Below are 12,372 nucleotides of genomic sequence, written 5' to 3'. Positions count from 1 at the left end.
AGAGGGACAGAAAAAAGACAGAGAGGTAGTCTTTGCCTTTTCTGGTAGTTAAAGCTTGGAGACGTACAGACAGGAATTCTTGCTCCGATATAAACCAGACTGTGGAATTGGTTCATTGATATACCCAGGAGGACCGTGCATGGACTAAAGTAGTTCTGAAGTAAGGTAGGACAGGAGAGGATTTATTTAATTCTTTTTGAGACAGGACGGAGCCTAAATGGGTTTCAAACAAGTCAGTATGATAACCATGGTAACGCTACATGAGATTGCTTGACAGTGCATGAGTACACATGTTGAGCTGGGTTTGTATGTATTAACAAGAAAGTGCACATATGCCTGTTCATTGATGTTTTAAGGATTGTACCTCAAAGACTCACAATGGCATGTTGTTTAAATAATTTCTCATAGTTGTCATACTGTAAAAATATTAGACAAAACATCTCCTTGTAAAATATTTGGCTCTAGTTAATTTTCTAAATACTGAGAAAATAGAATCCATAAATGTTCAAAATATGTCTGTTAATTTATGTTTTAAGGATTGTACCTCAAAGACTCACAATTGCGTGTTGTTTAAATAATTTCCTCATTATTCTCTCATAGTTGTCATACTGTTAAAATATTAGGCAAAACATCCCCTTGTAAAATATTTGGCTCTAGCTAATTTTCTAAATACTGAGAAAATAGAATCCATAAAAAAAGTTGTTGCCAAGTTGTGTATGTAAGTACCTGACACATTGGAGTGGATCCCCTACAGGTCCCTGTATTATTCACAGTAACCACTGAACATCATTTGGTTTGTTTCAAACACTGCACATGTGATAAGCGGGAATGTTATTGAGGAACTGTCAAGAGGAGGATTTGACATGCATGTTGTTTGTTACCGTGCAGGTCACAGGAAGCTTTTGTGAGGCATCATGGAAGAGGACCAGGACCTTGACCTTGAGCAGCGCCGTGAGCTTCGGAGGCAGAGGAGGGAGGAGATGCGTCTGGAGGCAGAGAAGTGAGCAGCGCAGTTCCCCTTCTGTCTCTCCTCTCCTCAGTCTCTCTGTTGGTCTTTCCTTCCCTCTTACACGACGGTCACACATATGCGTTGGAATGCGTTGATGCGTCAGGGTTAACGGAACCCCATTCACTTTGAATGGGGTGACGTCATCCTTTTGCCGAACTGAACGGAGCCACAATTCAGTTCGGTAAAGGATGACGACACCCCATTCAAAGTGAATGGGGATCCGTTAACCCTGACGCATCAACGCATTCCAACGCATAGGTGTGACCTGTGTGTAAGTCTTGCATGTACATTGAGCATGTTGAAACCCTTTGACCCCTGACCTCTGCCCCCTGACCCCAGCCCTCAAAACGAGTGCAGGTGGATCAGTGGCTCTGTACAAAAACTCTTAAAAGTAAGATAGCTGTCTAACTACCTTGGTGTCTTGTCAAGACAGGTGAAGGTATCTCAAAAAAACTTTGTTTTTGAAGGGACTTTTAAGATAGCGTGTATGATAACATGTGACGTTGGTTTGCTGAAAGAACGTTAGGCTATCCTACGTAGGCTAACGTGCTAATGTTAGAAAGTTGGCTGACTGATGCCTCTCAAATCACATCAACCATTATTGCTGGTTACAATAACGGTGTTATCGGATAGTGCAGTGTCTATTTCTCGGTAACTTTTGAAAAATATACGCGAGAAAACGCAGAAAGATGTACATTTACATACAGAACAAGCCCTCTGTTCCGTTTTCCCTACCTACCGTACCTACCATCCTTAGTGTGAGTATGTAGGGTGTTCCGTTTTCCGATTTCCCATTTCCGCGTCGAAAAGAAGTATACCCAAAGGACCCGTATCTGTACTCATAACGGTCAAAACGCTGAGTGTGGAAGCAGGGTACACTGTCCATTCTCAACGGCCGCCATCTTGTCAACGTAGCGGAAGAGGCGGACCCAGGCAGAGCCGCTCAGCTCGAAAAAGACGAACGCGGGGCTTGTCGCGATCGTAATTTCCGGTAAGTGCACCACGGAGTATTAGATTTGGAACAGCACTCACCTGCTGAGAATCTGCGTACCTAGTGAGTGTGTACTGTGTACTGCGTATAAGTATAGGTACGGTAGGTACGGTAGGTAGGGAAAACGGAACACAGCGTAAGCCGTCGGCGGAGTTTGGTCCGCCATCTTTGTTTACAATTTGTAGTTGCCGGAGGGAGCTGGCGCACAGATTTATGGATAATAGGCAGCATCAAGGCTGCATCGATGCTACCTTGAAAAATGACCCTCTCACAGCGATTTTAAGGTATCTTATAAACCCAGAAGAAACAGATTTACGGATCCTACAGTCCTTCCTTCTCTTGTTTAAGAGAGGGAAGGTGAAAGACAGCATTTTAATAGTTTTCGAACAAACCCAGAGTGTACACTGACTGTGGACTTGCGGAAGCTAAAGATGACACATGGTGGGCAGGCATTGTAAACATGATAGCCTTTCAATTTCCATCTGCCTCATGTCATTTAAGGATGGAAATACAGCAAGTTTGTTCATCTCCTGGGCTCTGCACTGCATTAGAGCCTGGGATGTAACCTCTCACCGACCAATGAGAGGGAAGGCTAGTGGGTGGTGTGGCTGTATGCTGTAGTCTGCACACGTGTCTGTGGCTGTTTGTTTCAGGAGATATACAAGGACCGACCCCTGTCCCAAGTTTGTGTCGTTGCTGCCAAAGACTTAAGCCTCCTGAATTCACGGGTTCCCCTGCCCATTCCTTATAAAGGAAGTCCCCGACTGTCTCCTCACGTCCAACCCACCCACCCAGTGGCTTAGCTGGCTTTGTGAGGTCTGGTTGATTTAGTTCAGCCTAGTGACTTTCTGGTGGCACCACTCGTGACATTATTTACAATGGGCTGAATTATTGGGAATTACATTTATACATTGTTACATTGTTCAATGAAGGCCCAAAAAAAGCCTATTCCCGGTTCAGGTCATGAGGCCAAAACAACAAGTTTGTAATTTTCCTGTTTGGAATCATCACTTGATTGTCCTATATGTTGTATAATATTACAATATATTATATTGTCTTTTCTTACGGTACAGTGGACCCATTAGTTTTCGTACAATATTGTATCCTCAAAAACAGATGGCATTCTATGTAGATTTGTTATAGTTCAACGTGCAATGCAACCCTTGCAGCAGCAGCAGTCCTTATATGACTGACTCAAACAATGGGCCATAAAAAGATTTGTCCATGGAAAGTTTGTTTCCAACTCTGGTATGAAACCTAGTCATCTGGATAATTAAATGCGTATGTCAGATAATGCACACAGCCTCACGTAAATGTCCATCACTGAGCTTTGGTTTACAAGCAATTTAAACTCCATCAGAAGCAGATTTGCGTGTGTGTGCGTGTATGTGTGTGTGCGTGTATGTGTGTGTGTGTGTGTGTGTGTTTGTGTATGTGTGTGACCATATACACATAATCATTTGATTATCATTGGCAGTCAGGCAATAGACTCTGCACCATGTTAATCCAGTGATTGGGGGGTTATATGTTTATATGTGAAGTCTACAGTTACATGTCTTCAGAACAAGTGCTGCAATGACATAGATTGACTCTCACACAAACAGTAAGCCATTTTTGGCTTGATAAAAATCTTACTGAGGTGCTGATTCTGTGCGGTGCACACTGTGTGTTTGGCCAGCTCTTCTCCTTGAAGAGTGTTTACAGGCAGGGTGAGCGTGGCTCTCAGGCCAGCCTCGGACAACTCCCACAGCACAGGTGGCCTTATAAGGCCTTTGACTCAGCAGCCGGTACAGGCTTCGGTGGAGAACAGATCCGTCAGTGTTTGAAAGTGTTTCTGATTCGGTCCTCAGCAGCCTACGCGTGGAAATGTTAACACTTTGTTTTTACTATAGAGGCAGAATGTTGTGTTCAGCGTGTTTGTCTGCGTGTAGGGGATTTTTTTTAGTTCCTGTGACCTAATGTCCCTGTCCTCCTCTCTCTCTCTCTATGGCTAGTTCTTGCTTTATTTGTGTGTGTGTATGTGTGTGTGTGAAATTGTGTGCGTTGAGTAAGAGACATGAAAAATGACCTTGTGCAACTAAAATAATGTGCTGCAGACAGTTTAGACAGCAAAGTGGTTTAGGCCAATTAATGTCCCCCATTACAAATAACACATGACAACCAAATGAAAGGCAATTACACCACAGCAACTGAGACTGAACTGAGAATTCACTATTCAGATATCATGGATGAAGTACAGTATATCCCACACTGAAATACAGCAAATGAGACATAAGACTTTAGAACTGAGTGGAAGCTGATCTCTGTGTGTATGTGTACAGTATAGCATTTTTTTAGGCATATGTGTGTGTGTACCTGTGTGCCAGTAAGACTATGCAAATGTAACATGTAGTTGCACGGCACAGCAGTTGCTCTAGATGCCAAGTGTGTCAGAGTGTACGCTGAAATCTCAAGAGCACCCCCTCAGGTTGGATGTCCAGTTCAGATCTCTGCCGGTTCTCATCTCTCTTCATACCAGCTGCCAATTATTTTAAGGGAGGTCAGGTCAGGTCATTCCAATCCAATATCAGTGGCTGTAAGTTTCTTATGTAGTGGGAGAAGGTCAGTCGTTGGAGGAGGTCAGTCACTGGAGAAGGTCAGTCGTTGGAGGAGGTCAGTCTCTGTTTATCCCAAAGGTGTATGGATGCTGAGGGCAGATTCTGTCTCTGGAGGAGGTCAGTCGTTGTTTATCCCAAAGGTGTATGGACGCTGAGGGCAGATTCTCTATTTGTGTATCCCAGCACTGTTAAGGTTTACCGCATACCAACATCCAGGTGATGACACTGCAGATCATCATAAAGGATGAGTTGGCTTTAGCAAGCCCTCACACTAAGCTCACACTAAGATCATTATCTACACAGTACATTTGTTTAGATACATGTGGTATTTCCAGTTAAGACACTGGTTGAAATACTTGTTAAAGAGGCTTATGATACAGACTGTTCTGTACACCACAGAAGGTGACAAACAGGGCCGGGATAATGTCTTCATTCTGGCCTCATTGTTGGCACTAATATTGGTGCGCGGTTAGATGCTGCCTCCTGCTATACGGTATGTCATGACAGTGTTAAGAGCAACCTTGATATTGCTGAAAAACTGACAAATGGCATTCAACCTTCTGTGCTTGTGCTTAAAACCTCAGGGCTTGGATGTGTGTATTATCCTTTACCCATATGAGTGTATACGTTACAGGAACGCGCCCCCCTATATGAACTCAGATGAATCGCAAACAGTGAAAGCATGTTGCATTGCATGTTGTCTATACCTCATACACCAACCATTGCGCGGATTGATTGACTGTTTACACGTAGTAACCAGACATGTCATATTAGTGCATTAGACATGACGTCTGGAGTTCTGTAATGTAGACATGGTCCCTGGTTTGCTGTTCCTACATAAATACTGTAGTCCCATGAAGTTCTATAAAAGGAATTCAGGCATTCCATATGTATACTGTATGTATACATGTATATGCATATCTTCTTAGCATATGAGCTAAGATACAAAGTGTGTTATTCAGCTTCCCATGTTTGGTGTGTGTTTATTCTCTCCTCTTGTAAAAAGTTCACCATACATATATACAAAGGCGGAGATCCCGGGGGGGGGGGGGCCCTCGCATAAAGTTCCCCCCCCCAACAGTCATTGTAAATATAATTCTACACGGACATGTCCTCTTTTTGAGGCCTTCAAAAAAATGGGTCTGGCAGGGGTTCCAAAATCGGCCGGGATTTTGCCTTGCCGGACATTTAGGTTATTACATCCGTGCATGTGAAAAAGATGGCAAAACTTTGTCGCAGGGGGAGGGGGCGGGGTCATCCGCATGTGAAAAAGATGGCAAAACTTTGTCGCGAGGGGAGGGAACAGGGTCATCTGCAATTTTCCTTTGTCCCCCCCTACAACGAAATGAGATCTCTGCCTCTGCATATATATAAACACTGTAAAGCATACGTATGTGTGAACAGTTGACTGTTGATATTTCATGATACTGATAAAGCTTCTATATCTATGTATGTGCTCTCGATGTGATGTCCATAGTCCAAGGCTAACATTTTCAGCCTACTGAAAATCTTGAATCATGTTTTGCACTTTACTTTTCAAAGTCCAAGTTCTGGTCAGTCTACTGACTGCCCTTGTCTCTGGTGCTGGCGAGCTGTAGGTCAGGCCAGGGCGGTGACGAGGATGAGGAGGCGCGAGAGAGCAGGAGACAGGCCCGTCTGGAGAGACTGCGCAACAAAGACAATGAAGAATCCACCGGCTCCGACATCAACAGGTAGATATTACGTGTAATATTAACCACAGACAGTTCAGCGTTAGCTCAAGTGAGACCAGGACTAGACAGGGCCCGGGTCATCCACAGCAGACGTGTTAGCTCATGCATGATGTGTCTTTTATATTTTATACCAAACAGGTGATGACACAACAGGTGATTCAAAGTACTAACAGGCAAATTTGATATTTCAAATGCATTTCATATCTACATTATTGTAACGCAATCCACATTATAAATCTGCCATCCTCTGACTATATATGGAAAGGGCTGGTTTACTATGGGTTAACTAAACTCCTTTTTTACATCCAGACTGAGCGCTCCTGTGTCTATCTCCTGTGTCTGTCTTGTGTGTCTGTCTTGTGTGTCTGTCTCCTGTGTCTGTCTCCTGTGTCTGTCTCCTGTGTCTGTCTCCTGTGTCTGTCTCCTGTGTCTGTCTCCTGTGTCTGTCTCCTGTGTCTGTCTCCTGTGTTATGCAGTGTGGCTGACGGCAAAGGGGCTGACTTGGTCTCCTCTATCATGGCCATTCCGGACGGAGGCAGTGAGGATGACCAGGCCCTGCTGGACCGCATCGCCAAGCGAGAGGAGAGGCGGCAGCGGCGGATGAGGGAGGCCCTGGAGAGGCAGAAGTCGCTGGACTCCACCGTCGCCGACACCAACAGCACGGAAGAGACGTCGTCCAACCACAGCGAGCATCAGCGAGATGGAGCCGAGGAGAAACCCAGCCATAATGAGGTCTCGACTCACGAGACCAGCTCCAGCACAGAGAAGGAGGAGGAGGAGAGGAAGAGAGAAGAGGAGAGCACCGCTGCAGAAGAAACTATCAAAGTGGAGGAGGAATGGGTAGTGGTGGCTGCAGTGAGTGAGACCAAAGCTGAGGAGGAGAAAGCTGACGCAGAGGAGGAGAAGTCAACACCAGAACTGACGGAGCAGGTGAAAGTCAATATACACTGCATATACACTTAAACACACTTAAGTACCTCTAAAAACATTCATTTGTATTGCAGGTAAGAGATTAAAAGGAGTTGCTTTTAATACTTAGGTACTGCAGCTGTACATGATAGGGTCATAGAAGGAGCTTACGTGTGTTTCCATTCCACTGATGAGAAAAAGCCATTGCAAAAATGAGGTTTGGCATTCATGTGATGTTAATTATAGTTCGAACAATTTGGGGTATTGTTTGGTAATGACAAATGGAAATGCATTCTTGTGTTTGCAGGAAGAGGTTAAGCATACCACTTCAGGAAAGGAAGATAAGGTTTCTATATCAAAGGAAGAAGAGGAATCTGTGCCACCAACAGCAGAAGCTGTGGTGGAGGAGGACACGACAAAGCCTGAAGCCAAAGAGGAACCAGCAGAAGTGAAGAAGGATGAAGTGAAGCCTGTTGTTGAGGTGGCACCACCTGCTCCAGTGAGTGTGGAGGAGCAAGAGAAGCCTAAGGCCAAGGTCCAGGATAAACCCAAAACAACACAGAGGGAGCCGGAGAAGAAGGCCGAAAAAGTGGAGGAGAAACCTCAACCGCTCAAGAAAGAGCCAGAGAAGAAGGCCGAGAGAGTGGAGGAAAAAGTCCCCAAATGGAAGAAAGAGGAGAAGAAACCAGAAAAGAGTGAAGCCCCAGTGCCCAAATGGAAAAGAGAGGCTGAAGAAAAACAGAAAGCTAAAAAAGAGGTTGAGGAGAAAAAGTTCCCTCCTGCGAAAGTGGAGGAGAAACCAGTCGCACTCAAGAAGGTGGAAGAGAAGACCGTGGCTCCAAAGAAAGAGGCTGAGGAGAAACCCAAATGGAAGAGGGAGGCGGAGGAAAAGGCATCTAAATTTAAAAAAGAAGAGGTACGGCCACTTAGTTAGTACAATCAGTCAAATCTTTCTCAATGGTTGTCAATGCTTGTAGTGAGAGTAATGGTGTCTTACTGAAGGTGCACAGGGCTTAATTTATTATCCCATTAGCATTTTATATCCTTGCTTGCCTTGTGTGCTCTGATGCATTCTTCCATTTCAATTTAACCTCTTAGACTGTCGAGGAAAAGCGAAAGCCAGCCTTCCTGCAGGTGAGAACACTATCACCTTATGGGGCCATATTTTAGATAGTGCTGGATATGAAGGCACCTACTGTCTTTGTCTTTGTTTTGCACCCACTTCTGGCTCTGTCTCTCTCTCTCTTTCTGTGTGTGTGTGTGTGTGTGTGTGTGTGTGTTTGCATGTGTCTGTGTGTTTGAAAACAGAACATCAAACAACAAAATGGAAGTCTTCCTGACCCCACAAAGCTGAAGAAACCAGAGAAAACCCCAAGGTCAGACAAAGCAATGTACAAACCTAATATCAACGCACAGCTATTTCAATGTGTGTGTGTGTGTGTGTATGTGTGTGTGTGTGTGTATGTGTGTGTGTGGGTGGTGCATATGTATGTGTGTATGTGCATGTGTGACTGCATGTGTATGTGTCTGCATATTCCACATGTGCAAACTGTATCCCTCCAGCCGAGGTGTTGGGACCAAGGAGCCGGCGAGTAAAGAGGAGCTGGAGGCCGAACGCAAGCTGACGGAGCTGAAGAAGAAGCGAAACGAGCAGGAAGGCGAGCAGTTCCAAAAGATCAAGGCCAAGCAGCACGAGGCCGAGGCCGAGCTGGAGGTGCTGAAGAAGAAGAGGGAGGAGAGGAAGAAGATCCTGGAGGAAGAGGAGAAGCAGAAGAAACAGGAGCTGGCTGAGAAGAAGGCCAAGGAGGAGGTGAGTTACCAAACTACAGGACTAGAGATGGGTGGGTACAGGGTACAGGTATATCCAACAGGTAGATGGGCTCTCTCTAGCCTGGTATAACCATACCCAAATTCACTTGTGAATAGGGTCTGGCCGTGCTCCATTTAGGATTTGTTTCCAGTGGTTTCCTAATGGGCATAGACTTCAGGTTAATTTTGAAAAAACACTGGACCAGCCTTTAACCAACTGGCATTGACCACACAACATATACTGTATCTTCAACATTATCATTGCACTTGTTTGATTTGTTGGGCCCTCAGAATGGCCCATTATTTATTTATTTATTATATTATTACTTCTAGCGAAAAATATCAGTGACAACTGAGCTTGGAACAGTAGGTAGGCAGATGCAGGCTTGGCTCTCTCACTCTCATTTGTATAAATTAATGACGTTTGAAGATACTTGACACTTATCCATGTTTATTCTGAAATGACAAGCTTTTAGCGCTATGCAAATCAGTCACCTAACCATTGCCACTCCTTCATGTGACTCACAGGAGGAGAAGAGGAGGATGAAAGAGGAGATAGAGAAGAGGAGAGCAGAGGCGGCAGAGAAACGACAGAAGGGAGATGGCACAGAAGGCGAGGCTAAGGCAGCTTTCAAGTGCGTTGGCTCCAAGGGCCCTGCCTCAAAGGTTGGTGAACGCCTGCCAGCAGTGACCTCCAAGTACAAAGAGAGTAGTTGCATTGAATTTCACACCGTGTCCCTCTGTTTCTTTGCTTTGCTAGATTGGCGAGAAAGCTCAATTTTTGAACAAGTCTGCGCAGAAGAGGTAACGTGATTAGTATCTCATGTTTTCAATGTTTGTCATAGTTCATGTTATGGATGTGATATACAGTATTTCAGAGAGTTACAAGCATCGAGTAATTCATGTTTTGCATATTAATTCTTTTTTTTTTTGGCCTGCATAACACTCAATCCATGTAAGTCATCTGAATAAGCCTGTCTTCTTCCCCACAGCAGCTCAGTGAGGGCGTCTCATAATGTTTCCCCCATAACCGTAACCAAGATAGGAGACAGACTGGGGCAGTTCACATCCGCAGCTCAGGTGAGTCACAGACTCCATAGCAGAGCAGTGGAGTAAGTAAGCAAGTAAGTAAGACGTTATTTATATAGCACATTTCATACAAGAGTTGCAGTTCAAAGTATCCTCAGGGCTGTCATTAACCAAAAGCAGCAGCTACCCCCCCAGACTGCCCTATGTGAGCTCTGTGTCCTCAGGGCTACCATTAGCCAATAGCAGCAGCTACCCTCCACGTGCCCTATGTGAGTTCAGTATTCAATGACTTAGATCATTATAATGATTGATCTGCAGGGCGGCAGCAGAGAGCCCAGATCTCCCAAGTCCCCTCTGGTGGATGTGCCAGGAGAGGCCGGCGTGCGGAATATCAAGAGCATGTGGGAGAAGGGCAACGTGCAGAGCTCTCCAACGACCCCCACAGCAGAGCCGCCGAAAGCAGAGTGCAAGGTGAATGAAGGGGGGGGGCAAGGGGCTGGGTAAAGGAGAGAAAGAAGAAGTGGGAAGTGGGACGGTTTTGTAGAGTACAAATGGAGGCAGGAGGAATAAAAGAGAGGAGAGTGTAGAAGGTATGGGCCTTACATTTCATTGAACTCCACTAATTGGGGATGAACTCTTGTCATCTTTGTGCAGGAAACATCTGGGATGAGTACAGGCGTGGCTGGTCGCCTCAACAGCTGGAAAACCAAAACCCCAGAGCCTGATAAGACAGCTCCAGCAAAGCCCGCTGTAAACATTCATTCACCCTACACTTTCTCATATATAATCACATTCTCAATGTATGCAAGTGTGCTCAGGATGCAAGTTAAATGCCCGAGTGTGGTATCAGCTTAATGCACTTGCAAATGAATGGTTAAACTGACTGTTTCACACTATATCTGCAGTTATCTATTGCCACCTAGTGGACAGGAATATACCCGTAAATGTAAAAAGGTCTCTAAAGATGAAATTTAGTGACTACATTTGTTGATAGCATTTTGCAGAATAACAACAACATAACAAGGTCTACACAGATTTTTAACATTCAGTGCATGAAAGCACATTAAACCAATGGACACATTTACACCCTATGAGAATAAATGACTGGAAGTTCCGGGCATCAGCTCACCGGAAGGTCACTGGCGTCAAAGCATTTATTCACCACGAGCCAGGTGGCGGCATTCCCACTCTCTACTCTTTCTCTCTCTTACTCCCTCTTTCCCTCTTTCCCTCTTTCTCTCCCTCTCTCAAGCTGGCCATATTTCATCTCAGCTCCATATTTATTTTAAGATTAACTCACAGGTCGCTCTAGATCACTGTCAGACCAGCATATTCATCGTACAACTAATTTGATGCAAGAATGGGTAGCATGGAAGGTCGTAAAAACCCAGCTGGAAGGAGATATGTGATCAGTTTGAACATTTGAGAAGGGAAAGAGGAGAATGTTTTGATTGTTCATTTGTTTAAAATTTAAAAATAATATTTTATGTTACAGCTGCTCTGTATTACAAATGCACTGAACTTAACTATAGAGCCATGTCCAGAATATGAGAGGACAATTTGCTGGCTTATATTTAAATTTCTCAAAGGACGCGTTGTTAATGAAAACTTTGTGTTACATATAATATTCCAGACTAGAACTAGAATAATCCTAGAAAAAATCTTTTGGCCTGCTGGCAGGTCATTATTTATACAAGACGTCCCTCTTGTGGTTAAAAGGGGTGTAGCACAACAACACAGAGTCATTTCAGATTTTCTCCAGAAGAATAAGAGGAGATGAACCTAAAATACAGGCAGTTTCTCCTCAGGGCTCCACAAACCATTATGGTATCGTTGAGTTTAGTCTGCACAGTCATCAGTGACGGTCACAGTATAGTCTCAAATGTATGCTTTTCGCCACACTGTCTCTATTTTATTCTTTTCTTTTGTTTGAATCTGTTCTTTAGACCCACTGTGTCTTTAACTGTTGTTTGTCTTTTCTGCATGCCTCCTTGATGCGCTCTAGTTCCCTTAGTTTATCTCCCGAGCTGTACCTCTCTGCTTTCCCTTCTTCATGAGCATCCACAGGTATGAGTAGGACGTGACCCGTGATTAAAGCCCGGCCAGAGAGCCAGGGATGGCCCAGTAGGGCAGAGGCCTCCCTGGCAGGCAGGGGAGGAGAGGGGGTGTTGGATGTTGTGCAAATGACCCGGTGGAAACTAACAGGGGTCGTTTTTACTCACCCTCTAGGATCCAAACCCAGCTGAGGGCACCAAACCACGCAGTCTGTGGGAAAACAAGAGCGGCCCCACAGGCAGGGTAAGAAGTCATACACTA

General features: G+C 44.7%; 1 protein-coding gene across 1 annotated transcript in view; it reads left to right on the top strand.

Moving 5' to 3' along the window:
• Positions 1-914: 914 nt before the first annotated feature.
• cald1b (caldesmon 1b) overlaps positions 915-12,372 on the top strand; it is a gene marked incomplete at its 5' end in the record, with an annotated part of 13,754 nt that continues 2,296 nt past the window's right edge. The window contains 13 exons of the mRNA XM_080842621.1: positions 915-1,000; positions 6,196-6,309; positions 6,786-7,239; positions 7,580-8,134; positions 8,317-8,352; positions 8,527-8,594; positions 8,782-9,028; positions 9,556-9,693; positions 9,788-9,831; positions 10,020-10,107; positions 10,378-10,527; positions 10,711-10,806; positions 12,286-12,354. Of these exons, the coding sequence (XP_080698747.1) occupies positions 915-1,000; positions 6,196-6,309; positions 6,786-7,239; positions 7,580-8,134; positions 8,317-8,352; positions 8,527-8,594; positions 8,782-9,028; positions 9,556-9,693; positions 9,788-9,831; positions 10,020-10,107; positions 10,378-10,527; positions 10,711-10,806; positions 12,286-12,354 (2,145 nt within the window). The remainder of the gene's footprint in view (positions 1,001-6,195; positions 6,310-6,785; positions 7,240-7,579; positions 8,135-8,316; positions 8,353-8,526; positions 8,595-8,781; positions 9,029-9,555; positions 9,694-9,787; positions 9,832-10,019; positions 10,108-10,377; positions 10,528-10,710; positions 10,807-12,285; positions 12,355-12,372) is intronic.

This window comes from Sprattus sprattus, assembly GCF_963457725.1.
Source record: "Sprattus sprattus genome assembly, chromosome: 7".
Taxonomy (NCBI): Eukaryota; Metazoa; Chordata; class Actinopteri; order Clupeiformes; family Clupeidae; genus Sprattus; species Sprattus sprattus.
The sequence above is the reverse complement of the archived record's forward strand: the minus strand, read 5'-3'. Positions and strand labels throughout refer to the sequence as shown.